Source organism: Daldinia caldariorum (assembly GCF_022478825.1).
Source record: "Daldinia caldariorum strain CBS 122874 unplaced genomic scaffold F4812scaffold_2, whole genome shotgun sequence".
NCBI lineage: Eukaryota > Fungi > Ascomycota > Sordariomycetes > Xylariales > Hypoxylaceae > Daldinia > Daldinia caldariorum.
Genome location: NW_025953038.1, coordinates 461,260 through 486,494, shown reverse-complemented (window position 1 = coordinate 486,494; position 25,235 = coordinate 461,260). Strand labels below are relative to the sequence as shown.

The following is a 25,235-nucleotide window of genomic DNA, read 5'->3' as shown; positions in this document are numbered from 1 at the left end:
TCAGACTTTGAAGTGTTATAGTTGTTGGGAATGAAACTACTAATTATAAGTTGGTCAATCCCATTGCGGAACTGACTAATATTTTGAAGCGTCGGATTTGGTTTATGGTGGTGAGATATTTCCGATGCCAGATCCAAAAAGGGGTTGCATACCAGTTTTTACCCACAAATAATGGCTCAGAAATGGAATTGTCGCACAAATCCGAAGGTTAGAAAGCGAGTATTACACAACCCGTAAGGCCTAAGAAGTCAAATCTAAACTGCTAAGCCACTCGGGTGAGATGCCTATTATTGATGCCTGGTTTTAAGGCTTTATGGTGAGATTCGCGCAGGATTATCTATTCCGTTAATGTAGGTACCGCTTCCGCCGGAGATAGTAACAAATTCGGAGAGTCCCGTCCGAAATTTATCGAATTCAAAACCCGATTGTACTTAGAAATTCCCGTATTTGCGGTCGCGGATTTATCGCGTCTTCGAAGCTCCGGCTTCGAAGCCCAGTCATGTTGATTTCAATGCGATGCCGTCTCTAGGGTTATGGAGACTTACAAGATATATTTTGTTATTTAAAAGGCCATCGCCAGACGATAGAATTTCCAAAGTTCAAGTTCAAGTTGTATTACTACATTCATAGAAAGTACCTAAACTTAAGTTAATGACAAAAACACTATCTAAATTCTTACGTCGTCTCCGGCTAGGTTATTTTCGCTCTACTCCATCAACGTCTACCACACCTTTCAGGGATCAGCCACGTGCAACCGTTTCTCACCCTCACGTCAGCCCGTTTACCATGGCTTCCAACGCCTCTCCCTCGCTTAACGGCAAGATTGCTCTCATCACTGGTGCCTCTAAGGGTATCGGCAAAGCCTCAGCCATCGCACTCGCCCGTCTTGGTGCCACAGTTGTCATCAACTATTCTTCCGATGATCAAGCCGCGCAAGATACGCTGGCCGAGGTGCAAAAATTAGGTGCAGGCGAGGCGCGTCTGGCGAAAGCAGACGCCAGTTCCGTAGCAGGCGTACAATCATTAGTCAAGGAAACTGTGGACACTTACTCCAAGATCGATATACTTGTATCGAACGCCGGTGTTTTGCCTATGAAGGACCTTGAACATACAACCGAGGCTGACTTCGACCGTACCTTTGCCATCAATGTCAAGGGGCCGTATTTCCTAGCCCAGGTGAGCATTTGAGAATCCTTATCTATGGACTAATCACCCGCAGACCATCCGTGACCTAGGTGTGACGCATGCCGCTGACCACTCACATCTACAGGCTGCCGCGCCGCACATGGCGAAGGGTTCGCACATCATCTTCTTATCTACCACCTTGACCACGGCCTCCACGGTCCAGCCCGGCTACCTGCTCTACAACAGCACCAAAGGCGCCATCGAGCAGATGACACGCGTGATTAGCAAGGATCTCGGACGAAAGGGAATCCTCGTCAACGCTGTCGCGCCTGGTCCCACTGGAACCGAGCTGTTCTTCCGTGGCAAGAGCGAGGAGCTGCTCAAGACCATTGCGAGTTTCAACCCCCAGGGCCGCATTGGCACGCCGGAGGAGATCGCCGAAGCTATCGTTTTCTTATCTCACTCGTCCTGGGTTTCTGGTCAGGTGCTTCGTGCCAATGGCGGCATGGCTTAAGGATGGGATTTCAACGGCGCATATGAATGGGGTGATCATTAAAAAAAGTACTTAGCTCGAAATAGGTCTATGACAATACAAGGTGCTTTCGAAATCCGCGCATGAGACACCTCACTTAGTTGTCTGAATAATTACTATCTCCTTCCTATGTCATGAAGTTGAGGTTCCCTCCCCAGGACTCAATAATTTAGACTTAGAGATAGATTTAGACTTAATCTATGAGATGGTGCTACTTGTAGTTTAGAAGTTGCTTCGGGGTGATTATATGTTTGATCCAATCTCCCGAACAACTGAATCAGAAATAAAGTACCTATACCTACGAGGCAAGATTTACGGAGTCCTCGCCCTATGCTCAGGGCAGCAAAAGCTGATTCTTCGTTCAGAAGAGAAGTTAAAAATATTTGGGCATGATGCCTTGAGTTGATCAACTCTAGCATGCCAACCCAAGGTCTTCCTTAGCGGTCGAGAGGTTTAAGAAAGTAAATCGTAGTGATGATGTTCGGCTTGGGTCTGTATTTATAGGGGCCGATCGTGTCATTCATTGTACAGCATATGCTTTCAATACAATTATGTCTAAATTCAAGGACACTATGTTTAGTTCCAGTCTTTCCAATAAATATTATATTTCTGCTTAAATATTTGTTTTGATAAAATTGTATTTGGTTAGTAGTTATGTCATAGCCAGAGACGCCTGTCTATAGGCACTATTGGCATAAGATGGGACAACTAAATCCTTTCCACCGAAAACTATAATCATATGTAGGTAACTATAGAGCTCTTATAATCGTTCAATCAAGGGTATAATTGATTTCCATACGATTTAGATGAATGCCTGATGTAGGTATCTGTGGTTTGAGCCTCGCTTTCGGATATAATCGTGCTAGGGCGCGAAAACTCGTAAGACCGTGGATTTTCTACATGCATCGTCAATTCCCTTGGTAAGCCCCAAAATACCCCCTTACTTCCTACCAAGGCGCCCTAAAGACTGATTATGAGGTTGAAATTTATGCCCTTGATGGGTGTCATAAAGAGTGAGTGTCAAGGTCGTACATGTAATATATTAGGAACGTCTGGCATTCTATCATCCTACGAGCGAGCTGGCAGCCCACCTAAAGTAGTATATCCCTGACACTAATATAGTAGTGACTTAACGGGGATATAGTAACTATCAGTCAAGTTGAGTGACTTACCTACTAAATTATAATTCTATTAATGCTGGGATGTTTTCTGTAAGATAATTAGAATTATTTAAGTTCTAAGTTTGTGTAGTTATAAATATTTGAAGCCTTCAGTCACCGCACAGTAAACCCCTCGTATTTCTGCATCAATTTCCAAATAGTAGCCTAGCAGGTTAGCAAGGGAATAAGGTAATGAATGGTATAGGTACCTACCTACCTAATAAGTCAAGTATATGCACGCATAGGTACCCAACAGCGCTATACTAAAAATAAACTAACAATAGCGTAATTATAACTGAGGGGTTTGATGAAATACACAATCCAAAGTTAGAGAACGTTTAAGCGTTAGGCTGGGTACTGACTTAGACTCGGTGGCTGTCACGAGTCTGAATTTAGGATGAGGCTTCAAAGCATGATGAATTCTTTTTAACGTATATACAGCTTCAAGGTCTCACATTTAGTTTGTACTGTTCTTTGGCTAAATTATCGTGCTGCTTCTCTATCTTGTGGTTTGACAAAGTGATAGCTCTCTCTCTGATAATTTACTCTAGGTAGGTACCTAGGTAGCTATTTCAAGTTTCGTTGAACTGGAAATGAACCGTCTCTCTTCCGGTAGAACCCCGAGAAAGTATAATTGTGAGAAGAAAGTGTTACTGTATTTATGATGGTATAGTACTGCAGAATAATCTACATTAAAGCTGTAATGGGAACTCGACGACGCCCTCGCAGTAAGGGATATTTAAACTCCATTCTGAATTATGTTTGACTAACATATGACCGATATTTCTTTTCCAACTAACCAAGAAGAATCACTAGAGTGTTATCTTATAGTATATTAGAGGTAGTTCACGCCTTTTAATACACTTTAGTCATTCGTATAATCATCAAGCGCTTGGACCATCCAAATTGCCTCATAAAACAAAATAATCTGAGCAATAGGTAACGTTAACTCCATTTTTTTGGGATATCGGTTAACTACGTAGATTTCATTGCCCCGACTTCCAAGTGGCAATAATTTTACGCCGCAATATCTGAAATTGCGACAGTCCGTAGATTAACAGTTCTGTGTTATCTATCTCGTGAAAGAGACTATTTCTTTGCCAGAGTCGAATCGCTTAACCCTAGCAAGCTGAGATACTAGGACAGTAATAGCGGACCACACCGAAGATGGCAGGCCGAATTCGACTTGGTGAGGTGACTCATACACTTTGAAAAAATTTCACTTGCATGTGTTAGAAACTTCCGAATTACAAAAATTTTGATCAATCAGGATGTGCAATGTACTCAATCGCGATGAAGAAGATCCGCATATCCGGGTAAGCTGAATTGTAAGGCTCATTTGCTTCGCGTCATCGGAGGGAAATTGACAAATGCGCACCAAAGCTCGAGATAGCGAGGTTCTCAAAGTGGATTATCTATCTTGAGGACAAGCTTTTCGTTGAGCTCAACTTCCGCATTGGGTTGGAACAGGTCGAAAGTTCAATCTCAACTGGGGAGGGGGGAAACCTGAAAGATATCAGCATGTGAACCTATGGTAGAAGGCTTACTATGCTGTGGTGTTTAGTGGCAGTGCTAGATGTTTAGGTGTAAGCAATGTAGTACGAGTGCGATTGCAAGACCCACGAACCATAGTAACTTACAGGTATGACAGCTGGCTTGGCTGGTAGGGAAGATCGGAATTTTTGATGATTTTCTGTCGGCATGTGAATGCATGAAACGGGCGTGAGGAGGGTCAGAATTGAAACACTAAGGGTCCAAAAGTCTGGACCTTTAGTTTTTTATTATTTTTTTCTCTCAGAGGCTGACATGATATCATTAGATGTGTTGAGAAACAAAAAGAGAGGACACCCATGTATAAACAGATAAGGGTTGATTGCAACCTATAAGTCGGGCACGCATCGCATAGGACAAGACCCCCCCTGAGCTCGAGCTAATACCCGGACGCGGCCAATCACGCACGGACTCCTTAGAACATTGGGTTGGCACCGATGATGGTTGCCGTATCGGATGATGTTCAAGATCCGAATCTAATCGGTTGCCTTCCGGAAACATGATGTACCTCATAAGTGACTTCGCGATCTTGGAATTTTGGTTGATAGCAAGATAGTAAGACAATCGCAGGATTACGAACTCATGGGCGAACGGATGCAGCTGAATTCATAGTTATAAAAAAAACCAAGACACAGGATGCGGTTATGAGTACAAGCAGGGGCCAGGGTTGTTGCTAAGGAAATCATAATTATCCCGAAGGATTAGCCCGATTGCATATTCTTGACACTAACAGCTCGACCGAAAGGGTATTCGAGAAAGTATGAGCTAGAATTATTCGAGAAGTTATAATGTGCATATTATTGCGCTATACGGTACCTTGGATTGATGATAAGGACATCTTGGTACATTCGGGGTGTTACTAGCGTTAAACCACCGACAAATAATAGATACCTATCAAATCATTTTACTCTTTTTTTGTATTATAGTCGAAGAGGTATGGATGTAGTCGAGTACGAGTAGTGACTTACTAGCCAGCTTCCAGGTGGTAACATCGGAGGCGATGCCAAGTCTCTTGCTTCCCACAACGTCTACTAATCTTCTACTTGCCCTACTCCATACCATCGTTTCCATCTCGTGACAATTACGATTTCCTGTCATTCAAATGGTGGTTTAGGTGTTTCCCGTAGCATCGCTTGTTTCGCATTGCCTTTTATGGTTTTGTCCGAAAAAGGATGTGTGCATTTGAGTCTTCACCACCACTGGACCGCGAATGGACTACACCCAAATTCAAGGGACGGATAAGATAATGCACGCCGAGTCTAGCGGCTGAAGGTTAAGCGTCAGTGATGGGCAATATGTAGTAAGTAAAGGCCCATAAAGAGGTCACATTTGTTGGTAGCCGAGGCAGAGGCGTGGATGCCCCTTTTGGTACAGGCCAATGAGAACGAAGCTCGTAACACTTGAATGCTACCTGCCAAAGCTGTACCTCAGCCTCTGAGTTGCATGTTCTGCGTAGCTGTTAGCGCATATAGGTACCTACCTTACTTTCTGTTACCTGATAAGTCCTTTATCCATCTAGAATAAAATTTCGATGTGGCCTACGGGTACGGCACGATACGGCGCAGCACAGCCGCATGCTATTAACGTCCTTACTTGGCCGCGCTGTGAGAACTAAACGAAAATAGGTGAATCAACCAAGGATTAGTATGTTAACATCTTTAGATGCTTACAGCATATATCTTGACACTTGCAGCCTGGTTTGAATCGACATTTCACATGTTATCCTTATTCCTACCTAAATTAGGCACCCAGGACCCAGGCACAGTATTTCGCCATGGATGAATCACAAAGTACCTAGCTAGACGTGATGGACTTCTGCTAGATGTTTCCGATACCGATACGAATTTGAGATTTTACCCATCATTGTAGTAAGTTGTAGTGAGTCCGTGGACTTTGGTGACTGAATTCGTCTTGATAGTCAGGTGACGCACCCCTAATAGGGCTGGGCGTTGTTGGTTGTCCTAGTAAACCACCACGGAGATTTGCACCCGGGTCTTAACAATGTGCCGATGTGGCGTGCAGGTATTGCACATGTACCCTGTATTATGGTCGACGTTCCTGAATCTAGAGATCTCTGACTCCACATCAACAGTAACCACAAGACACCTTTACATCCCTTTCCCTATATGGTACCAACAGCCAGCCATATGCTTTTTCGATTGTGGATTCCCGGGTCAGATTTGAGGCAACACAGACTAAGAGATCGGCATGGGGAACTTCCGCATCAAGTAGTTGTTGAAGCAAGCAAGATACCACAGTTTGCTAACTCGGTTGACTCCATCGTCACTGGAACTATGGGGATGCACGCCGCCTTCGTCTGGACCCGGGGTCCTGCCACGTAGGACTAAGCTATCGAAGATCTTGCGATATCCAAGAAATCAGCACCGTTCGATGTATTCACGAATGAGTAAACTGAGTCTTGGCAGGGTACTATCCAGCTGCTTCTTACTCGGGGCCCGAATATCCTTCATCTTCACCGAGCAGTACTTATATCCGTTGTTCTCGCCCTGTCCCTGCCGTTAGATTGCAGGATTCCCCGTGCCAACCAATCCGCAAGACCAACAACTTATATTTCAGAGAAAGACATCGCCTTCTTTCAACATGTCGACTAACTACTCTGAAAAGGCACAAGCGGATACCTTCCGCTCGGGGGACGTGACACCGATTACAATCGCTGAACCTCTATCCTCGGTGGGACCCTCGACAGGGACGACAACTCCATCCATCCACTCCGACAAAGGCGGCGATGAGAAACAAGTTGAGAGAGTCACGCAGCGTGCGGTCCTCCCCGACCAACTCGGATCCGAGTTGAGCCAGCAAGTCCGATGTGAGTGTCAACGTCTTATATGATATACCTACATGAAACCTGAAGCTAATATCCTGTATTAGACAAATATGCCTCCTCATACAGGAAAATATTTGGAGTCATCTTTACTGCTAACTTGGCTGTCTTCATCGCCTTGCTAGCATCCGCAAAAGGCAAGCCTAACTCCCGCGATGTGGGTAGTGCCGCCTCAGCAAACCTCATGGTCAGCATTCTCTTCCGCCAGGAAGAATTCGTAAATCTTTGCTATGAAATCTTCACATGCGTCCCACACTCCTGGCCTCTATACATTCGAAAGCGTCTCGCAAAAGTCTTCCACTACGGCGGCTGCCATAGTGGCGCAGGTACTGCTGCTGTCGTATGGTATATCCTATATACGATATTAGCGACCAAGGATTGGATCGACGAGCCGGTCACCGACCAGCTTATCAACATGATCACCAGCTGGATCTTAGTATCGATGTTCGCCGTTATCTTAACATCAGCCCACCCAGACCTGCGACGAAAATTCCACGACTACTTCGAGGCTTTCCACCGTTTCGCCGGTTGGGTAGCCGTCACAACTTTCTGGGTCCACAACATCTTCTCGGCCAGAGTTACCGCCCGACAATGGGATGCCTCTCTCGGCTACGTCCTGATCCACTCGCCTAACTTCTGGTGTATTTGCATTTCGACTTCTTGCACATTCGCTTCCTGGGGCCGTCTACGCCGCCGCACCGTATATCCCGAGAAGTTGAGCAACCACGCCACACGTCTGCATTTCAAGTACAGGGGCATGGCACCTTTCTACGGCCTGAAGATCAGCGACAAGCCCTTAACCGAGTGGCACGCTTTCGCCACCATTCCTGATGTTGACCCCGAGTCCGGAAAGATCAACGGCTTCAGTGTCGTCGTTAGTAACGCGGGAGATTGGACTAAGAAGCAAATTAACAAGCCCTACGAGCGAAAGCTCTGGGTCCGTGGCGCACCTCTTCACGGTCTCCTCTACACATCGAAGTTGTTCAAGCAAATTGTCGTGGTCGCTACCGGATCTGGAATTGGACCTTGCTTATCTCTACTCTTCGCTAGCATCACACCCCGCCGAGTATTCTGGAGTACCCGGGAGCCTCATGCAACGTACGGTCCTCAAGTTGTATCGGAAGTCAAGCGAGCCGACCCCAACGCCATTATCTGGAACACCCACGAGAGGGGATACCCCGATATCGTGCGAGAAGTATATCAACTGGTTCACGAGTCTAACGCGGAAGCCGTCTTCATCATTTCGAACCCTAAGGTGACGGAGAAGGTTGTATACGGCATGTCTACCCGTGGCATCCCCGCGTACGGTGCCATCTTCGACTCCTAAATAACCGGCTCTAATTGAACGGCCTTGATACAACTGTACATCGTTATACCTACTTGCAAAGCTACTAAAGCTTGCCGGAGCTGGGGGGGTTAGGAAGGGGATCATGGAGTTGGCAACGCATAAAGCTGGGATCCATAGTGGGATCTCAGCTCGAGGAGCAGTACTCTCGACGAGAGACTATACATGAAATTTTTAAATGGAGAGCAGAGAGATGTGCTCTTGTAACCGTTTTCCTCCTGCGTTTTACAGCATTCATTCATTCTTTTCTTCCCTCTCCCTCTTATCTCTGTTTCTCCTTTTCACGCTCTGCACGAATATTATGGTTTGGACTGTCTATTGCAATGAACGACGAACTTGTAAATAGATTCCTAGTTTTCGCGAAATGCTGCTTCTCAGGTTGGATGGATAGGGATACCAAATTATTATTGGGGATCAAAAGCTTAGATTAGAATTATTTAGATCCCGCCAAGTGATGAACGATCCACCAAATTCAATCTTTACCTGTTGGTATACGCTGTCTTTTGCTACCATTACCTACCTCCTAGTGATTTGTACTTTCAAAGTCTCCTGTTACTAATTTGCCGTCTGCTAAAGCTTCAGCTCTCTAGACGTGAAACACGTCGGCACAAATCTTTCGAGCGAACTACCTATTCCTGCATCCTCTTTCTATTCTTTAGCTAGGTTCTCTCACTAAAGATTTCCACCCCGTGCCAAGGACGTATCTTGACACAAGTCAAGCAGGTACCCTTATGGGGGACGTCATGGTTTACGAGACCTTCCCCCTAGAGCTTTACCACTAGATGTTTCCCTCCTATCCGTTATGTAACTTCACGACTCGGATGTAGTACACACGTCGGTGCCTAGACTGCACCTTGTCACGGGGTAGTTACCAAAGTGGAAGGTAGAATGTAGCAATTGCCGTAAACGCGTTCCGTTAACACGGCCATTGGCCGCCACCGAAGAGGTGCGTGTTGTAAAATTCCAAAGACTGAACATCCATGTGGATGCAGAGCCAATGCTACCATATTTGCATACAGTAATAACCTTAATCAGTTTTACAAATTGTGGTCGGGCCTCTGTCTGGTACGGGGAGTTGCATTGAGGCGCAAGGCTACACTACACACTAATATGACGCATTTGGATCTTGATGCGTTTCTAATTCTACATTGTATCTGTGTATTTCACAATGTTCTTAACTTTGAGGTATTTGATTCGCCTGTAATACGTACCTAAGATAGGTACCTGATGGATATTCTCTAATTACGCCATCTAGGACGTAAGAGTAACCACCCGCTTCATGGGATTTGGATCGAGAGATCACTCCCGTCAGGGGCATGGGGCGATGTTTTAAGAGTTGCTAGTACGGTCTAAGTAGCCGTGTCAAAATAGAGGCGAAAGGTTTGGCGAACTCATTGCCATTTTAATTTTCCCTGAACGCCTCAAGTCTGGCCTTCCCAGTTATCAACGTCCACACCCACAGCCCATCCACGATCACGATGTCGACGAAACTAAACACTAAGCTCCCACCGAAAACTAGTCTGTGATATGTCCACGCATTGTTCACATCTAGATTCTTTACCTGGCAAGCTATAGCCCACGGTAAGACGTATAGGAGGTTGCTGGCCAAGCTCTGATAGAGGTACCACTTGGGTCGCGTAGCAAGAAGAACCGTAGCGAGCTGAGTCGATGCTGCATAGAATATGTAACACCAATCGATAGTCCGCCACATATACGCCGTAATGTCCGCCACCTCATCCGGCTGGCCCAGATATTTGGCGAACGACCTAGCGCCCCATATAGACAGAAAGATAGCGAGCGGGACCTCAACTATTAGAGAAATAGCAAGGGAAATAAGAGCTGGCCTTGTAATTCCCATGATAGTTCTCAAGGAAACTCGGCCAGGTCTACGCGTCGTCTTACCAATAGAGCGACGCCAAGAACCCCAGTGGTGACCGACAAACGCGAGACTCGTCGCCTCCAAAGATTGAACTGGAACCATAACCAATCCCCATCGGATAGTGGTGAATATGGTCCAGGCGGACGCATACGTTGAGCCCAGCGCGACGATGGTGCTCACTAGCCAGAGGTACAAGGCGTTCCGTATGGCCGACTCGGCCAGGGTCAGGAGTCCAGGCCGCAATAATACAGCCAAGGCACGAAAGCTTAGCCGGATTCTAGAATCAGCTTCGAATCGCAGCTGAGAGACTTCGATAGCGTCAGCCCCAGAGAGTTCCAGCTGATGATTTCGATGCTGCAGGTTCGTCGCCCAAAGGAAGTAAGCAAGCCCTACGAATGCAGCCGTCATGTTGCAGGCCAACTGGATGCCAGCTTGCATATTAATAGTCGGTTGGATATTTCCAACGTGAAAGCGTGAAATGATTAGCATATCCAGGATAATATTAACCGCGAATTTTGTCATGCTGATAACAAGCGGGATGTCCGGCTTATCAAGCGCCCTAGTCGCCGCCGCCACGGCGGTTTCAACCGCGGAGCTCAGGGCCGAGAAAGCGCTGATGCGGATGTACGTCAAGCTCGCGGCGCGCACCTCGACGGGGACAAACCCCTGCGCAAAGGTAGCGGCGCCGGCCATGAACGCGATGCTCATAACCAGCCCCAGGACGGACTGGAATGCTATGAGCGTGTACGAGAGGCCGAGGCGCTGCGTTAGGGAGCGCGAGTCCCTGTCCGCGATGATGACCCACGAGGCGCGGGGCAGGCCCTCGTTTAGCACCTCAACTACCACGCCGATGTACGTGTACACGTCGGTCGTGACGACGAGCGAGGAGTCGATTTCCGCAACCCATAATTTGGATAGCGTGCTGTATAAGGCTGGGAGGAAGAAAGCGCCCAGGTTGAAGAGCAGCGCTCCGGCATAGCGGTTGCGGTGGAACCATATTCTATGCCTTGAGGAACCGGCGTGATGATGATCGCCACTGTTTGCATCACTAGGCGATTGCGGCTCGGTAGTCGAGACGTCGACTTCGGGCAGCATCGTGTAGCGCCGATGGAACTTTCGTAACATAAAAGCCGCAAATTTCTTCATTCCATAAAGCCGGATTTTGCGGACGTCTATCAGGGATGTGTGCGTGACCTAGGTAGTGTGGCGTAAAAATAGGGAAAGTTATTTTAATAATGCAATACCAGGTAGGTATGCTACGTGTATCCTATAAAATGACAGCTCATTTTTCGAACTGTGGCACATACCTAAACCACTGCTTCACATTAATATTGACAATAAATAATTTTTTTTACCTGCTGGTAGTGAAAATTATACATGAGAATTATAAATCTAGAATTAATTTCATATGCAACTTTCTTCTTGTCCGAATAGGCGCTCCCCTAAAGTTGGCGTACAAATCTCTTATGGTAAAACTCGGTCACACTTTCGCCCCAAATCGACGGCATGGAATGCTAAGCCCTAGAAGGAATCACGACTATGCTCCCCTTTTTGATCCGGTACTTGTTATCAAGCATGTGGTCCTCCATCGCGATGCGAGCAGAGACGTTGCACCGCCGGGATAAGAGAAGTTGAATTGATGACATATATTCTTCACCCAGTCATGCGCAACGTGTATAACGGCAAGTTATACCTGCCTCTGTTGGGGAATACCATTAGCTACCTCCTATACAGTAGGTACCTGATCTAAGAGTCTAAGATGGGTCAAAAAGCAACTTCGTTCGATATCAGACAATTTGCTCGGACCAAAGTAATCGGGTCCTGCTTATATTTCATGGTTCGTTTTAAAGGTGATTCCAATTATAATGTACGTGTTTCTAATAAAAAGAGGACCTAATTCTCTGTTTAGTACTGTTTTTATTTACCTATGGGAAGAAAATCTTGTGGTTCGTTGTAGACGAATCTGATTTTCGTCTTCTGCTTCGGCCGCTCATGGACCAAATACTGCGCCACAGAAGCAGTAACTTAGGTCTATAAGTATCAAGGAAGAGTTCCAAAGTCAGATTTTAATCAACGCGCTGCGCTGTTCAATATCAGCAATGGCTTTGAGACGATATCACATTGGAAACTCCTCCAGTGATACCAATTCCTCGTGCCTCAACACGGATCATCGGAACTTGACCCTGTATAGTCGCTACTGTTTCAAATCCAGTCCTTCCCACCTGGGATGCCAGAGTGAAGCTATTGTCACTATCGCCGGCGAAGATATCCCAATATTTATGTTCTGTAGCGCCAAGCCAGCTCATATATACCCTGGTGCTGTTACTAGCCTCATCCCGACACGCGACGACGCTTGGGGGTTCCTTAGGGCGGCCAACCCACGGCTGGCGATAGGCGCGATAAGAGAAAATAAGACCGTCCCCAGGGCCAAACTGGGCGGTCATCAATGTGGTGCCATCCGCGCTGAACTCCCTTATCTTAGGCGTCGACCCATATCCCATAATTACGTGCCCGTCGTCCAGCAATTGTGTATTTCCTTGCGAAAAGGCGTAGACCGCGTCCTGTGGGTCGGTATATGCGTGGTCGAGTGTCGCCTTCATGGTTTCCGTATCCAGGGTTAAGAATACACCTTTAGTCTGGTTTACACCCGACATAATTTCTGAGTTTGCGTTATTGAACAGGCTGATCTTAACCGTGCTCCCCAATTCCCGTCGGACGCGAGCATCGTGTTGATAGCAAAAGGAAAGTTGGCCATCAAGCTCGAAATCGCCGCCGGTTTGCCCCTGCATAGAGTCAGTACATCTGTGCCTGAATGCTGAATACAAGAACAATATCGTATGAGATCTAGTTGGGATTACCCACCTGTAAAGTCCATTCAACGGTGCCGTTCTTCGAAATCTTGAAGATCGAGCAGTAGTATCTCGATGAAATCAAATATGACCCGTCGTCGAATTTATCCACCGAATTGATATGGAAGTAGCCATACGGAACCGACTGGTTCTTGCCGAAGTCCGCAATGGGATAGAACTGCTGAACGTCTGAAATGGGAATTTGGTCAACATGATCCAAGACACTCCACTTGAAGAGTATCTCGTTGGTCTTGATATCCAGCTCGTAGAACAAACTGTCGGCTACCCAACCATCCTGTGGTCCGCCAACAGAGCTTAGATCGTATTTGGTGACATTGTACAATGTGACAAGGATCGTGTCCTGAGCTGTGATCTGGGACTCGTGCATGTCGAGATACGACTCAATCTGGCTGGCATCAAGCTCCGGTAGGGTCAGAAAGTTCCCTTCATCTACCGTCAGCGAAACGTTGTAGATGCTTTTGTAAGAGTCATCAAGGATTTGGATGATGCCATAGCCCCACCCGTACGGTTCCGACAGAGAGACCCCGTTGAAAAAAGTCAAGACTGGCTTGCCCTCGAATTTTTGGGTCCTGAAAGCACCATAGTCTCCGTATCCGCTCTGCCAGATGAGCTCGTTGTCATCAGACATGATGAAGAGGCTGTAGTTGTGCGCGTACTGTCCATTCTGGTCAAAGAAGAGATATCCTGGGGACGTAGGGCCGGATTTGGTGATGTTCAGCGAAGGACTGCGTTATACAAGGTAGGTGCCTGTCAGTAAAAGTCTTTAGGGGGTTCATTTGAAGTTCAAGGACTTGAAGAGATTCTCGATAAAACGTTGAAACGAATTAAGTGCAATATATAGAAAGGTGAAAAAAGTCAAGATATACTTACGGTTCTGCTGAACTAGATTTATAGGTTTGCCATGGCCATGTGTAGTTCTGTGCGGAAACTGGGAATGCTTGGAGAGAGCATATCAGAACCGATAGAGCAAAAGACGGGAGAGGCATCTTCTACTGCTCCGCTACTCAATTAAACCTATGTAGGATCAAGCAAGGATCTTAATCGTCTAAGTGTCAACAGGACTGGGAATGTGGCTACTTTATATACTCACATCTCATGATAGTTTCCTGCCGCGCTTTTAAAGGTGGGTAAACACCTAACGGCATTCATGTCGCAAGGATAGCAATAATCAAACGTAAGCCTTGGATACTGTGATGCGCTAGACAAGGGCTCAGACTGTATCAAATTTTCTGTTCCTTCGTTTGCTTGCTTTGGTTTTCTTCTTTCTTTCTGCTTTGATAATTAATATAAGCCTTCCAGGCTATAAAGAGGGTTATTTGAGAGGATAAAGAATCTATTACGATAAGACTCCTATTAATCAAGTCCATGGTAAGTGTCATCTTAGAAGGTGAACTCTTCCAGTATAACCTTGAGAAAACCGAAGTCAGCAACGACGTACCTAAACAAAACATCTTGAGCGATTTCGGGATGATCGCCATATCCATGTATGCCGGGTCGGCTGAAATGACGACCGCAACATGGCAGGCACCGATAGTCTGATGAACTTATGGTCAAGTACCCGAGACTAAGTGGAACTAATAGAGGCCGTGTCCTCTTTCAACGTTTTCTAATGCAGGTTAAGGGGAAAGTCGGAGATGTGGAGAGCGCCGGGGATCTAATCAGCGGATCTGATAAGATTAAGAAGGATCTGTAGCCAATCAAAGGCTATAGATCAAGCCGAACCCGGTGCGGGTAAAGAATTAGAGCATTTAGGGAATTAGAACGAACGTCATTTCCGACTGTTTAATACTTAGATACATGTTACATTAAGCATCTTGCTAACCAAGGCTAAAAGCCCTGGAGTTCTGAGCTCAATTACGTTAAGGAGTAAATGGTAAAAGTAGCGGTGACTCGAGTCACACCAAATATAAAATGGTTAATGAAGCAGCAGGTACTAAGGTAAAAAGACGCCCTTCGGTTTAAGAGAGGAAAGTTTTAATACCAAATACCTAACCTGATAAAAAACCCTAATATTAGCAAAGTGGGTGTCATTTCCATCAGCCCCTGCCATAACCCTTAGGTACCCTTTGTATAATAGCCACTTTCCCATAATCCCTCTGCAATTCAATGACTACTATTTTGATAAAATCCGCATCAATGGGCCTCAATAAGCTCTTTCACGTTACAGTTCGTAGTTGAAAAAAAAGTCATTTGTCTTCGTCCGTAGCTGGTATTAGCCAAATTGGTAAACACAAAAGGCCCCCTTGATTCGACAGTAGTTACCGCTTCTTCGCTTATGGCCTTCGATCCCCGGTCAGATGTCCTTTGTGTTTTGGAGTTATAAAAGCCTGTCCCGTCTTCTTCTTCGGCCTCGAAATCCACCTCGATGGGCTTCGTCTTTAGTAACTTTGGGACAAATTTTTGGTATATTTTCTTTCGAAACGTCCATGTAGCCCCCAAACCTATGAAGACCTACGATGCCGAGTCAAGACATGGATAGTTGTAGAAAAAAGGTAATTGTGAGTGTGCCACTCATGAGCCACGGACGTGGCTTGCGCCATGTCACGTGGCTCTCGTGCTCTTCTTGAGGGATGAGTGATTGTTTGCTTTGATAAAAAAATAATAATCTTTTCTTTAAATAGCCAACACACATACTTGTCATCAGTTATGTACAGAACGAAACCCCTAAGAGAGGATTTAAACCAAAGAATTGAGAGGTATCTGCCATAATCGTACATAGTAGTTCCTCCACTGCAAGTCAAGTCCCGAACCTAGGTAGGCATCACTCCACAGCCTTACCAAGCTCAACAACATCGGCCCACTCCTGCGGCCTATACCTGCCTCCCTCATAAACCTCATTCACGTACGTCTCGGCCTCCGTAGCCCAAGCTAGCAGCTGCTCCTCGGCGCCCCACTCCCCCATGGCCATGAGGCCGACCGGCAGCTTGCCCTCGCCCTGGTCCGGGTCGACGTAGCCGACGGGCGCGGTGACGGCGGGGCAACCCGTCGAGTTCGCTAGCCAGATGTACATCATGTTGCGCATCGTCAAGTTGCCGTCGCTGAACCCGTACGCCTGGTCGCCCGGGTGGATCGGCCAGCCGGCCTCGGGCACGGTCGGCGTGAGCACCAGCAGGCCCGGGTATTTCTTCCACAGGAACGCGAGGTGCCCCATGAGCAGCCCGCGCATCTGCCCGTACCGGAGCAGATCGGTTGCCGACGTGCACGAGGCCATGGCCAGGAGGAGCTGGTTGCAGCTGTTGAGACCCGCGAACGGACGGGTTTTGTCCACGGCGTGCGAGGTGTGGTTGCTGATGGCCTCGGTGAGCGCCCATGCGCCGTGAGCGTACTGGGCTTCTTGTACGTAGGGGATTTTGATATCGACAACCTCGTAACCCAGTTTCTCCTTGAAATAGGCGATTGCTTTCTTGGCAGCATCAAGTACATCAGGAGAGGCTTGGTTGAACCACTCATGATAGATGCCAATCGTTTTCTTCGCCGATGGGCTTGGCGGAACTGATAACGCGAAAGCGCCCTGTATTGGATCTTCCGGGTTAGGTGCCGTCACTAGCACATTGAAGAGTTAGTATCGAGATTCCCGGGTGTTGGGATATTGGTTCTTGTTTGATGATTGCTTAGTGCGGGGAGACAGGTGGCACTAATCAAGAAATGGACCGGAATACTCACTGAGACGATAGGCGATGGTCAAGTCCTTTGCCGTTGCGGCCAGGGGGCCGATGGCACAGATAGAGGACCTCATTGTGTAGGTACGATGCAGGGTGGGTTTCAATCCGTACGCACCGTTGAACGAGGCAGGGACACGGATACTCCCCCCTGCATCGGTACCAATCGAAATAGGGACCAGTCCAGACGAGATGGCCGACCCTCCACCAGACGACGAACCGCCCGGGTAATACGATTTATTGTTCCAATTGATAGGAGTTCCCCAATGTGGATTACATCCACTGACATCCGAACCGAGCTCGTGCATGACCTGCTTGCCGATAATGATAGCACCGGAAGCAACTAATTGTGCAACCGGCCAAATAGTGCTGGTTGCCGGTTGGAAGAAGGGGTCCGATGGGTCGAAGGGTCGTCCCACATGGGATATATATCCTTCAACGTCAGTATCATCCTTAACTCCTATCGGGACTCCGTCGAGAACACTTAAAGGCTGACCGGCAGCATAGCGTTCCGTCGACTTTTTGGCTGCTTCCAGTACGAGATCTTCTTTTACCACAGACCAGGCCGACTCATATTTGGCTGGCGGATTCTGGCCTTTGGTAATGAGTGGGAGAATGGCCTTCGCCACATGGAGCGGAGTCAATTTCCCAGATTTGAAGAGCTCATGATAATCAGCAGCAGAAAAGAAACGGCCAGCTATATCGTCTGGATGCCGTTCATATAGATCAGGCGTGATTTCGGCCTTGGTCTGTACGACGCCATCGGCTATAAGCGGAGTGACAATGGGCTGTTTAGCTTATCAACTACTGGATATTTCGATCGGAACATAGGATAGCTGCATACTTGAAGATGCCAATCGTACGGATCTAGCTCTGGTATATCTTTGAGACAACCGAGCTTGGCGTTTTTCCACGAAGCTTTAGCTAGCGATGGGAAATAGTTGAGGCTAGTTTTTTTTTTTAATATGAGGGATTGATGTTCGTGTATATGTGTTAAGATGTAAAGCACTTACAGTTTCGCTGCAATAACTAAAGTCAAGCCTCTAAGTGGAGGGTTCTTATCCTGGGCTGGAATATACGCTGTATCTGGGCCTTCTTTAGCAAGCGGGTATCCGGAAAAACGCTGTGATGATGACATTTTAAGACAGTAATGAATCAATAAACTCAACTTTTTGGAAACGTTGTATATTATTAGGTTGTCTGCTTCAAGGCAATGTGAGGCGAACAGATGGCACCTCGGCACCGGTAAAACATCGCTAAAATATTGGACTTAAACATGTAAGTTGTTGTTAAGCCACGAAAGTATTGTATCTTAGGTACCTAGGTACATATTTGTGCCTACAGCAAGCCGGACAGCCACATCCAAAGCCACAACAACCCTTTGTTTATTACTAGGTACATCCCAGGAGGTTTATTCAAAACGTGCTCAAGGAAAAAAAAAAAAAACCAAAAAAAAAACCAACTTATTCCACCTTCTTATTATATTAGTGTGGGTTCTAGAAATAATATGAAACCCCATCATTTGAGGGAAAGGTTGTTTTATGAGAGACATATCCAATCCTAATAGGTGAGGACGAGTTGCTTCACCATCCCCTATATCCGTTTTTCTATTCTATCCAACCTTAGGAGGTAAATACCTAATCTTTCACCTCCATCCTAAAATCAATATTGCCGGCCGGAACTCCGGTAAGCGTCTCCACTGTTGAAGAATCCAAGGATGATCGGGGGTAATGGGAGTAGTTGTTGGGAATGACGTTATTGCATCTTCCTCGCTGTATCCAACCTGTAACAAACGCTCGTGGTAGCGACAGATTTCTTCTAGTATGATCTTATCCAGGCTCGATCTAAGGATGAGTTCCACGTCCTGGCGTTGGGGAAAGACCGGTGACATCTCTTGGAAACGTGCCCATGCCTTGTAACCATCTATTTTCCTCTGGTCTTCGTCGCTGCACAAGTCAAGGACTGTCCCCTTCCCCTTATCCTGTTCCGTCATATCCGGCCGGAACCTGGGCCAGTACGCCGTCTCGATCTGCTCGACGATAAGGTATACCACCTTCACATTGTGAAACCGTTGGCCTTCTACGAGGTCCTTGATCACAACTTTGATCTCGCCCTCGAAGTCTCCCGCGTTAATCGCTAGCCTCTCAGCTGCGGAGAAGAAAGGCTCCGGGTTGGATAACGGGTAAGGATAGCCGCTGTGAAGCTCAAGTATATCACGAGACCCGATGAACCACGTAGTCGTGTCAACATCTTCTGCGGTAGGGAAACCTCGTACAACTGAGTAGTTCAAAGCCACTTCTCGTGATTCTCGGCAAACGTGGGCAACCACGGGCGGTAGAAGACGCCAGTTTTCCCAAGGCACATTCTTAGCAAACAGCTGGATTCGTCCTCGAGGCAGAGCATGAAGCCAAATTAGGCGCCTAATCTCTGTAGGTAGTCGAGGAAATTGTGGAAAGAATTGGTGGCTTGACATTTGCTGTATACGTCTTTGGGGTCTTGGTGGTTCAGTTTAGGGGCTTAGTTGTGCAAGCTAGAGGCTGGGCGCTTCGAGTAAGCTTTTTCGACCCGAACTGCATGCCCGCGGGCTATTCTCGTTATAAAATTAGGAATGGTCGTTACAGATTCGAGGCTCAACCATGACTGCCAGGATGCACGGCTTCTTAGATTAGTATTTTTATAGTTTCCGACATCTATAGAGTAAGAATCAACACCGGGGTTTGGTAGATAAAGCGGAACATGCCGGACGGACGAGGGCATAATCACCTTGAAATCCATGAGGTTAGAAGCCCCGAATCTCGATATATATATACAATAAATATATAACTACTAAGTATAATATGCAAACGTTGGGGCAGCATTGGATTGTCGTGATTGTACAACGACGGTTTCCATTGCGTAAGGCTGTCTGGCCAAACTGGGACAGATTGAGATTTGTGGATCCAGTGAAGGGCATTGGAATTGACGTGATTAGTTGGGTTGATCGCATCATCCTCATCATAACTGGTGGTTCTCCAATGTTTGATGCCGCAATTCCACACAACTTGACGATATCTTCACCTAGCTTGGTATTATGATAACTCGCGGATGTTCAACCATTAACCCTTCTATAACCGATTGTTTTACAGTGATCAATTTATACTGCAGTATCTCGTCATCTTTAATAATCTTTAATAATGCTCCCATCTGCTTATACGATGTTTCTTCGCATCATTCAATATGTACTTGATTCGATTGAGTAGAGTTTATCCCCAAGTTGTTGTTATCATTGTTACTTGGCCCCCTTCTCTGGAATTGATTTTATAGACATGAATGTGCATAAGCAATAGCCTTCCGCTAACTCGAAACTAAACTCGGAATACTCGCAGACGCCCCGATGTAGATGTATTCTCAAGAAACAACATAGTACCCAGATGCGTTGGCATACCGACGCCCTTACAACCATGGTTCATGCATGACGAAAAAAGGTATAAAATGACGACGACGTTATACGGTCGGTCTATAAACGCCCATACGAGGGGGACTTCCTTCAAGATACCCACTCGGTTTTAAGACCGACCTTCCTCAGACTGCTTGACCTTTCGCTCAGCCCATTTCAATGTTGCGCTGGTACCAAAATATAACGCCGTCCAACGAATACCCGCTTTAAGCACAGCTCTCCTCACGTCATGAGGTGGCATTTTCGACAGTCTCTTCTCAACGACCGCGACCCATGACGATTCTAGTACGAAGCCTCCGAGGCATATGCGATTGAGTTGATCTTTGCCGGTAGCGTTGTGAAATCTTTCAGCTATTTGAAGGGAATATGATTTATTAGACGATGAAGACATTTCTTTTTCTCTCCTTTTTTAAGTTTCGTTTATCGGTCCCGCTTGGCGTGATATGTATGGAATTTTTAGTTATGTTAGCGCGGCGTAGTAACTGGAGGTATTTTGTGGAAGTTCCAATTTCTGGAGTAGCGCACGGTCTAGAAATATGCTTGTAACAGGGCTTAATGCTAGTAAAAGTGGAGAATCTACAAGATACACCCTTCGGGTGCCTACCTACCTAAGGTAGGTAGGTAAGTACCTAACGCAAGGTCCACTACCGACGCCGCCTCATTGCTTAGCTGTTCGATTAGGGAATGGCTTCCTCTAGCTACAGGCCTATTAAATATGCCTACTAGTGTGAGGTTTTTAAATTCCTGAAACCCCTTTTTTAAATGAACTTTATAGTACCTCAACTACACTTAGCGAGATCCAGTCAAGCTATAAGAATATCCAAGTACCAGACGATCATTATAAAATATTACCAAACGAGAAAAGCGGAAGCTACAAGAATCCTATTGACATATTGTCTTACGACGAAAGTTCCCTTCTATAATTATATCCAACTACTAATTTGTAGTGTATTAAACGCTACGTTAATAGTGGCTGTTGCTCAGGATCGTTCTCAATCGTAGGGCGATCACCTTCTCTAAACCTGTATCTCCTGTCAGGATCAATATGCTAGCTGCCTCAACATTTATATACTCACATTGTGTATCCCACGAACGAGATAATCCAGAAAGAGCCGAGATAAGTTAGGCACCATTCAAGTATTCCTGACGATTTGAAATGGCCGCCGTACATGAGAATTACGAATGCTAGCCCGCAACCGAATTGACAGGCCACCAAAGTTGTGTTAAACAAGCACCTATAGTTATGTCAACGTCAACGCAACAATCCTCTGTTTCTTCTTTTTTTTTTCTCCAGCGAGACGTACCATTTTCTAAGGCCGACAAACCCCATAGGGCTCCAAACTTGATCCCACCACACGGCAGTAGTAGCAACCGCACTCACAAAAAGGCCTCCGAATGTTCCCATAAGGAGGCGCCGATGTCTCACGTTCGCATAATCTGCATCGAAGATGCTCAGATTTATCAGGCTGACTGCAGCAGCAATGCCGGCAATCTGCGCAACGAAGCTCATAGTCTGCCGCCACTGGGCGTCGTCTGCCAGTCCGTAAAACTTGGGCGAATAGCGTACGTGATGCACCGCGAATATTGTACCGATAAACGTGATCCCCGTGGCCGCGCACCCGATGATGAACACGGGCTTGAACTGATGGGCCGCAATGTCGCTGATAAACGGGACGCACGGATTTGCCTGCCCGGGGTATTGGGGACGATCAATGGCCAGCCATCTCACCAGCAAAATGGTGAGCGTCAGGAACCAAGCTGAACCGGCGAGGAGGGGGAAGAGCCAAAGACGTTGGATGGAAAAGAAATCTGGAAATGTACGATCCCAAATTCCCACCATTTCGAGGGCAAGAAGAAGATTCACCGGCGTTAGGATGAATGGTTTAGATGACCACCTGCGAAGTACGTAATGTAGAACAAATGAAAATAAGACTTATTATAATATACCTATATGTAGTATCTAGATTTCCTACGATTCATTTTAAGGTGAAGGCCAAGCCGCGCGTGTGAGGTACCTAACGTGGTTAAAAATATCTACGTCATAATTCTCGGATGGTCCCGAGGTGGGGCTTGGGGGGAAGCGGGGATAACAGCGATCAAGACACCTCCGTCCACGGGTATGTCAGATATGTACCTAGGTACCTTACGGTATTAATCGGAATTTTGGTTTGGGCACTTCTGCCAAGTATCTACAGCGCTTTCAGCAGACCTTCATGCTTTACTATCCAGCTTCCGTCCTTAGGAAATCCCGGAGCATCCTCCGTGGATCGCTTCCAACCGGCAGCCATGTACGCCACCGCATAGAGCAATCCCGCATTACCAGGCATAAAGGGAGGAGGTGTGCCACCTGTATTAACTGTCAGAATGATAACGATGAATATCTCTCATCTTCCTCAGATAAAGTTTACCGTCGCCTCCACGCACAGCAAATCCTGCGTCGTCGAATATCCAATAGTCGTATACTGTCATGTGATAGATCGCACGCTCTGGGTTCCCAATTCGAGCCGAGTTGATTGCGAGCACAGGCCGGCCCCAGCCGCGGATTTTATCGTCAGTCCAGACTCCCCAGATCTTATCTGCCGTTTTGAGCGCGACGTCGGGGTCAATTGCCGGCGTGTCGGGAAGGATACCTTGGAGCATAATGAGGCTTCGAGGGTCCCCGTTAAGCTTGGGATCTTCCCACCAGGAGCTATTTAGGCCCTCGTACACGGCGTAAAGGCCGTCAACCTGCTGTGGACGAGCCAAGTTCTCTGCTACGGTCGTCCATTTTTCGGGAATTTGCTGGCCTAGTCTTCTTTTCCATTCGCGCGCAACATCCAGTCCATATCTCCAATACGCGATCTAGGCGATGAATATGAGCCACGCGACTGCAAGAAATGTTAAATGCACCACTTACTTCGTAAGCTAGATTGAGCGTTTCAGCTGGAGGTGTGTTTTCTGTTACTCCGTAACTGGGCGGACCAAGGTCATAGCGTCTTGAACTCTCGTTCTTCCATGCGTACGATGCCATGTAATCCGCAGCAGCACTTATTACAGCGTCCCATCGTTCTAAAGTTTCTCGTCTAGGGGAAGCTTGATACGCTAATTCTGCCATGTACATGGAATGGGGCTAAAATGGAGAGGTACATCAGTAGCGGATATTGTCGTGTTAATACTTTCCTACATAGGTACATACCTGTTGCCATAGGAGTAGACCATTGATACCACCTGGCGAGCTAACTCCTGTTTCGATTTCAGTCATCTTGGGCCACCTAGTCGACATCTTGTTAGTTCTTAACTCTATTACTTCCTGGTTTCTGGTAACTGAATCACCTGGCTCCTTCCCATCCCATCGATTTCGCTCTTGCTATCGACGAAGGCAACAGTGTCTTATATAACCCAGGGAAAATGTTATCGAAATACTTTTGTCGGCCCCAGGTTGACCAGTGAGCATTGTGCCATACAGCCATTTCCATATGAAATTTTCCTACAAGAAGTTTAGCTCAAAGTGAGACATCTCAAACCAGATACCATCTACACGTACCGTACCACCCGTTATTCATCAATCCACTTTCTTGGGGAGACTGACCTGTCGCCGCACTGTTCACTCGAACGTGGTATTGCGATAGGATAATTCGTCGCTGAAGTTCGTCAGCTTTAGGGTTCGAAGAAGATGTTAAATCCACAAAACCGCCTTCCTCCCAGTACTCGTGCCATTGTTCGGGGTTACGACTCCTTATCCGTGATGGAAGTGCAGCTATCCGTTTATCCAGGGAGAAATGTGCTGTGAAGTCGATAATGCTAGATCTATAGCGAGACTTGGCTGCCGATGAGAGGGTATAGCGGTGGGCTGTTACGGAATTTGATCCTGGAGGTTCAACTCTGCTTAAGCGAAGCGGACTGTCGACGGGCCATCGTAAGTTGACGAAATATTTCGTCTCTTGTAACTCATGATAAATGTGTGCTTCATTTTCTTTGCCGTTCTTAGCGATTAAAGTGGTATGGTTTAGAGGAAAGTCGTAGACACCAGCGAAAACCTCGTATTTATACTTCGTGGTATGTATTGGCGGATAGGGGAAATCAAGTTCAATCTCTAGGTCACCTGAAGCTAAGAGTTGTGATTCAACATGAAAAGTTACCGCATCCGATTCGAAGTCTCCTTGAGTAACTACTTTGACACTCTCTCCGGAGATATCAAAAGTGGAAGTTATGATTCCGTTCCATAGATCGAGCTCTTGGACTTCATTTGAAATTTTAGAAGCTGGCAAACTAACTCCTTGATATCTAAGGCCAATACGGCCTAGGTTGATTCGGTTAGGATTGGATATGAGCCATTGCGAAACTTCTGGGAGACCCGGGTCTGGGATATCGTAAGGGACGTTTCTCTCATGTGTCATCATCGCCACTCCATGGTAGTCGCTGAGGCTTTCCCTATACACCATTTGGTAACACACAGCGATCAAGCAGGGATCTGGGGATAACATACTTGCCAGTTGGTAGAGTATCATTATGCCATGCCCAACTAGAGAGTGTATTAAAAGGTAGGAAAGTCTTAGTACTAGATTAGCGACACGTCCGGCGTGACGGATAGGAGAACTTGGTTACCTGCATCCCCGTGTTGTCAACATTGAATGCAAAGTTACCATTTCCCACTTGTAAAGGGGTGGTAGTATTATCGATTAATCGGTCTCTCCTAACATTATACTTGCTGACAATCCCCTGCCTACATGAGGTGTAGTTAGAAATGGACCACAGAAACTCAGGCTACTTGCCACACCACTAGTGTTATACATACCTGTCAATCTTTCCAAGGGCTGAATCTGCAAGTAATATAATACTCAGAAGCAAAACGGCCAT

At 46.6% G+C, this 25,235-nt stretch overlaps 9 protein-coding genes across 9 annotated transcripts; 2 read left to right on the top strand and 7 right to left on the bottom strand.

Annotated features, from left to right (window-relative positions):
* Positions 1-786: 786 nt before the first annotated feature.
* F4812DRAFT_455244 (NAD(P)-binding protein) lies at positions 787-1,639 on the top strand (the record flags this gene model as incomplete). Its single annotated transcript, XM_047936792.1, has 2 exons — positions 787-1,176; positions 1,271-1,639. The coding sequence occupies 2 exons, from the start codon at positions 787-789 to the stop codon at positions 1,637-1,639; spliced, it is 759 nt and encodes a 252-aa protein (XP_047793448.1).
* Positions 1,640-6,840: 5,201 nt separating this feature from the next.
* F4812DRAFT_167161 (uncharacterized protein) lies at positions 6,841-8,635 on the top strand. Its single transcript, XM_047929888.1, has 2 exons — positions 6,841-7,195; positions 7,258-8,635. The coding sequence occupies exons 1-2, from the start codon at positions 6,970-6,972 to the stop codon at positions 8,535-8,537; spliced, it is 1,506 nt and encodes a 501-aa protein (XP_047793447.1). The 5' UTR covers positions 6,841-6,969; the 3' UTR covers positions 8,538-8,635.
* A 939-nt stretch (positions 8,636-9,574) lies between these two features.
* Positions 9,575-11,643, bottom strand: F4812DRAFT_412859 (uncharacterized protein). The gene has a single exon (XM_047932737.1). It carries the CDS (start codon positions 11,578-11,580, stop codon positions 9,958-9,960), a length of 1,623 nt encoding a protein of 540 aa, XP_047793446.1. The 5' UTR covers positions 11,581-11,643; the 3' UTR covers positions 9,575-9,957.
* Positions 11,644-12,307: 664 nt separating this feature from the next.
* On the bottom strand, positions 12,308-14,901 carry F4812DRAFT_167139 (ASST-domain-containing protein). The gene is made up of 5 exons (XM_047929887.1): positions 14,743-14,901; positions 14,395-14,573; positions 14,175-14,340; positions 13,297-14,029; positions 12,308-13,217 (listed from the first exon to the last, which is right to left on the bottom strand). Exons 3-5 carry the CDS (start codon positions 14,288-14,290, stop codon positions 12,528-12,530), a joined length of 1,539 nt encoding a protein of 512 aa, XP_047793445.1. The 5' UTR covers positions 14,291-14,340; positions 14,395-14,573; positions 14,743-14,901; the 3' UTR covers positions 12,308-12,527.
* A 989-nt stretch (positions 14,902-15,890) lies between these two features.
* Positions 15,891-18,261, bottom strand: F4812DRAFT_412851 (amidase signature enzyme). Its single transcript, XM_047932736.1, has 4 exons — positions 17,977-18,261; positions 17,808-17,910; positions 16,968-17,751; positions 15,891-16,847 (listed from the first exon to the last, which is right to left on the bottom strand). The coding sequence occupies exons 1-4, from the start codon at positions 18,099-18,101 to the stop codon at positions 16,066-16,068; spliced, it is 1,794 nt and encodes a 597-aa protein (XP_047793444.1). The 5' UTR covers positions 18,102-18,261; the 3' UTR covers positions 15,891-16,065.
* Positions 18,262-18,421: 160 nt separating this feature from the next.
* On the bottom strand, positions 18,422-19,761 carry F4812DRAFT_412846 (uncharacterized protein). The gene has a single exon (XM_047932735.1). It carries the CDS (start codon positions 19,434-19,436, stop codon positions 18,609-18,611), a length of 828 nt encoding a protein of 275 aa, XP_047793443.1. The 5' UTR covers positions 19,437-19,761; the 3' UTR covers positions 18,422-18,608.
* A 225-nt stretch (positions 19,762-19,986) lies between these two features.
* F4812DRAFT_412845 (uncharacterized protein) lies at positions 19,987-20,885 on the bottom strand. The gene has a single exon (XM_047932734.1). It carries the CDS (start codon positions 20,788-20,790, stop codon positions 20,509-20,511), a length of 282 nt encoding a protein of 93 aa, XP_047793442.1. The 5' UTR covers positions 20,791-20,885; the 3' UTR covers positions 19,987-20,508.
* A 22-nt stretch (positions 20,886-20,907) lies between these two features.
* Positions 20,908-22,494, bottom strand: F4812DRAFT_412843 (uncharacterized protein). Its single transcript, XM_047932733.1, has 3 exons — positions 21,704-22,494; positions 21,476-21,634; positions 20,908-21,421 (listed from the first exon to the last, which is right to left on the bottom strand). Exons 1-3 carry the CDS (start codon positions 22,237-22,239, stop codon positions 21,358-21,360), a joined length of 759 nt encoding a protein of 252 aa, XP_047793441.1. The 5' UTR covers positions 22,240-22,494; the 3' UTR covers positions 20,908-21,357.
* Positions 22,495-22,588: 94 nt separating this feature from the next.
* On the bottom strand, positions 22,589-25,235 carry F4812DRAFT_455237 (Six-hairpin glycosidase-like protein; the record flags this gene model as incomplete). Its single annotated transcript, XM_047936791.1, has 9 exons — positions 22,589-22,746; positions 22,808-23,240; positions 23,296-23,508; positions 23,575-23,650; positions 23,712-23,865; positions 23,923-24,809; positions 24,865-24,929; positions 24,984-25,101; positions 25,174-25,235. The coding sequence occupies 9 exons, from the start codon at positions 25,233-25,235 to the stop codon at positions 22,589-22,591; spliced, it is 2,166 nt and encodes a 721-aa protein (XP_047793440.1).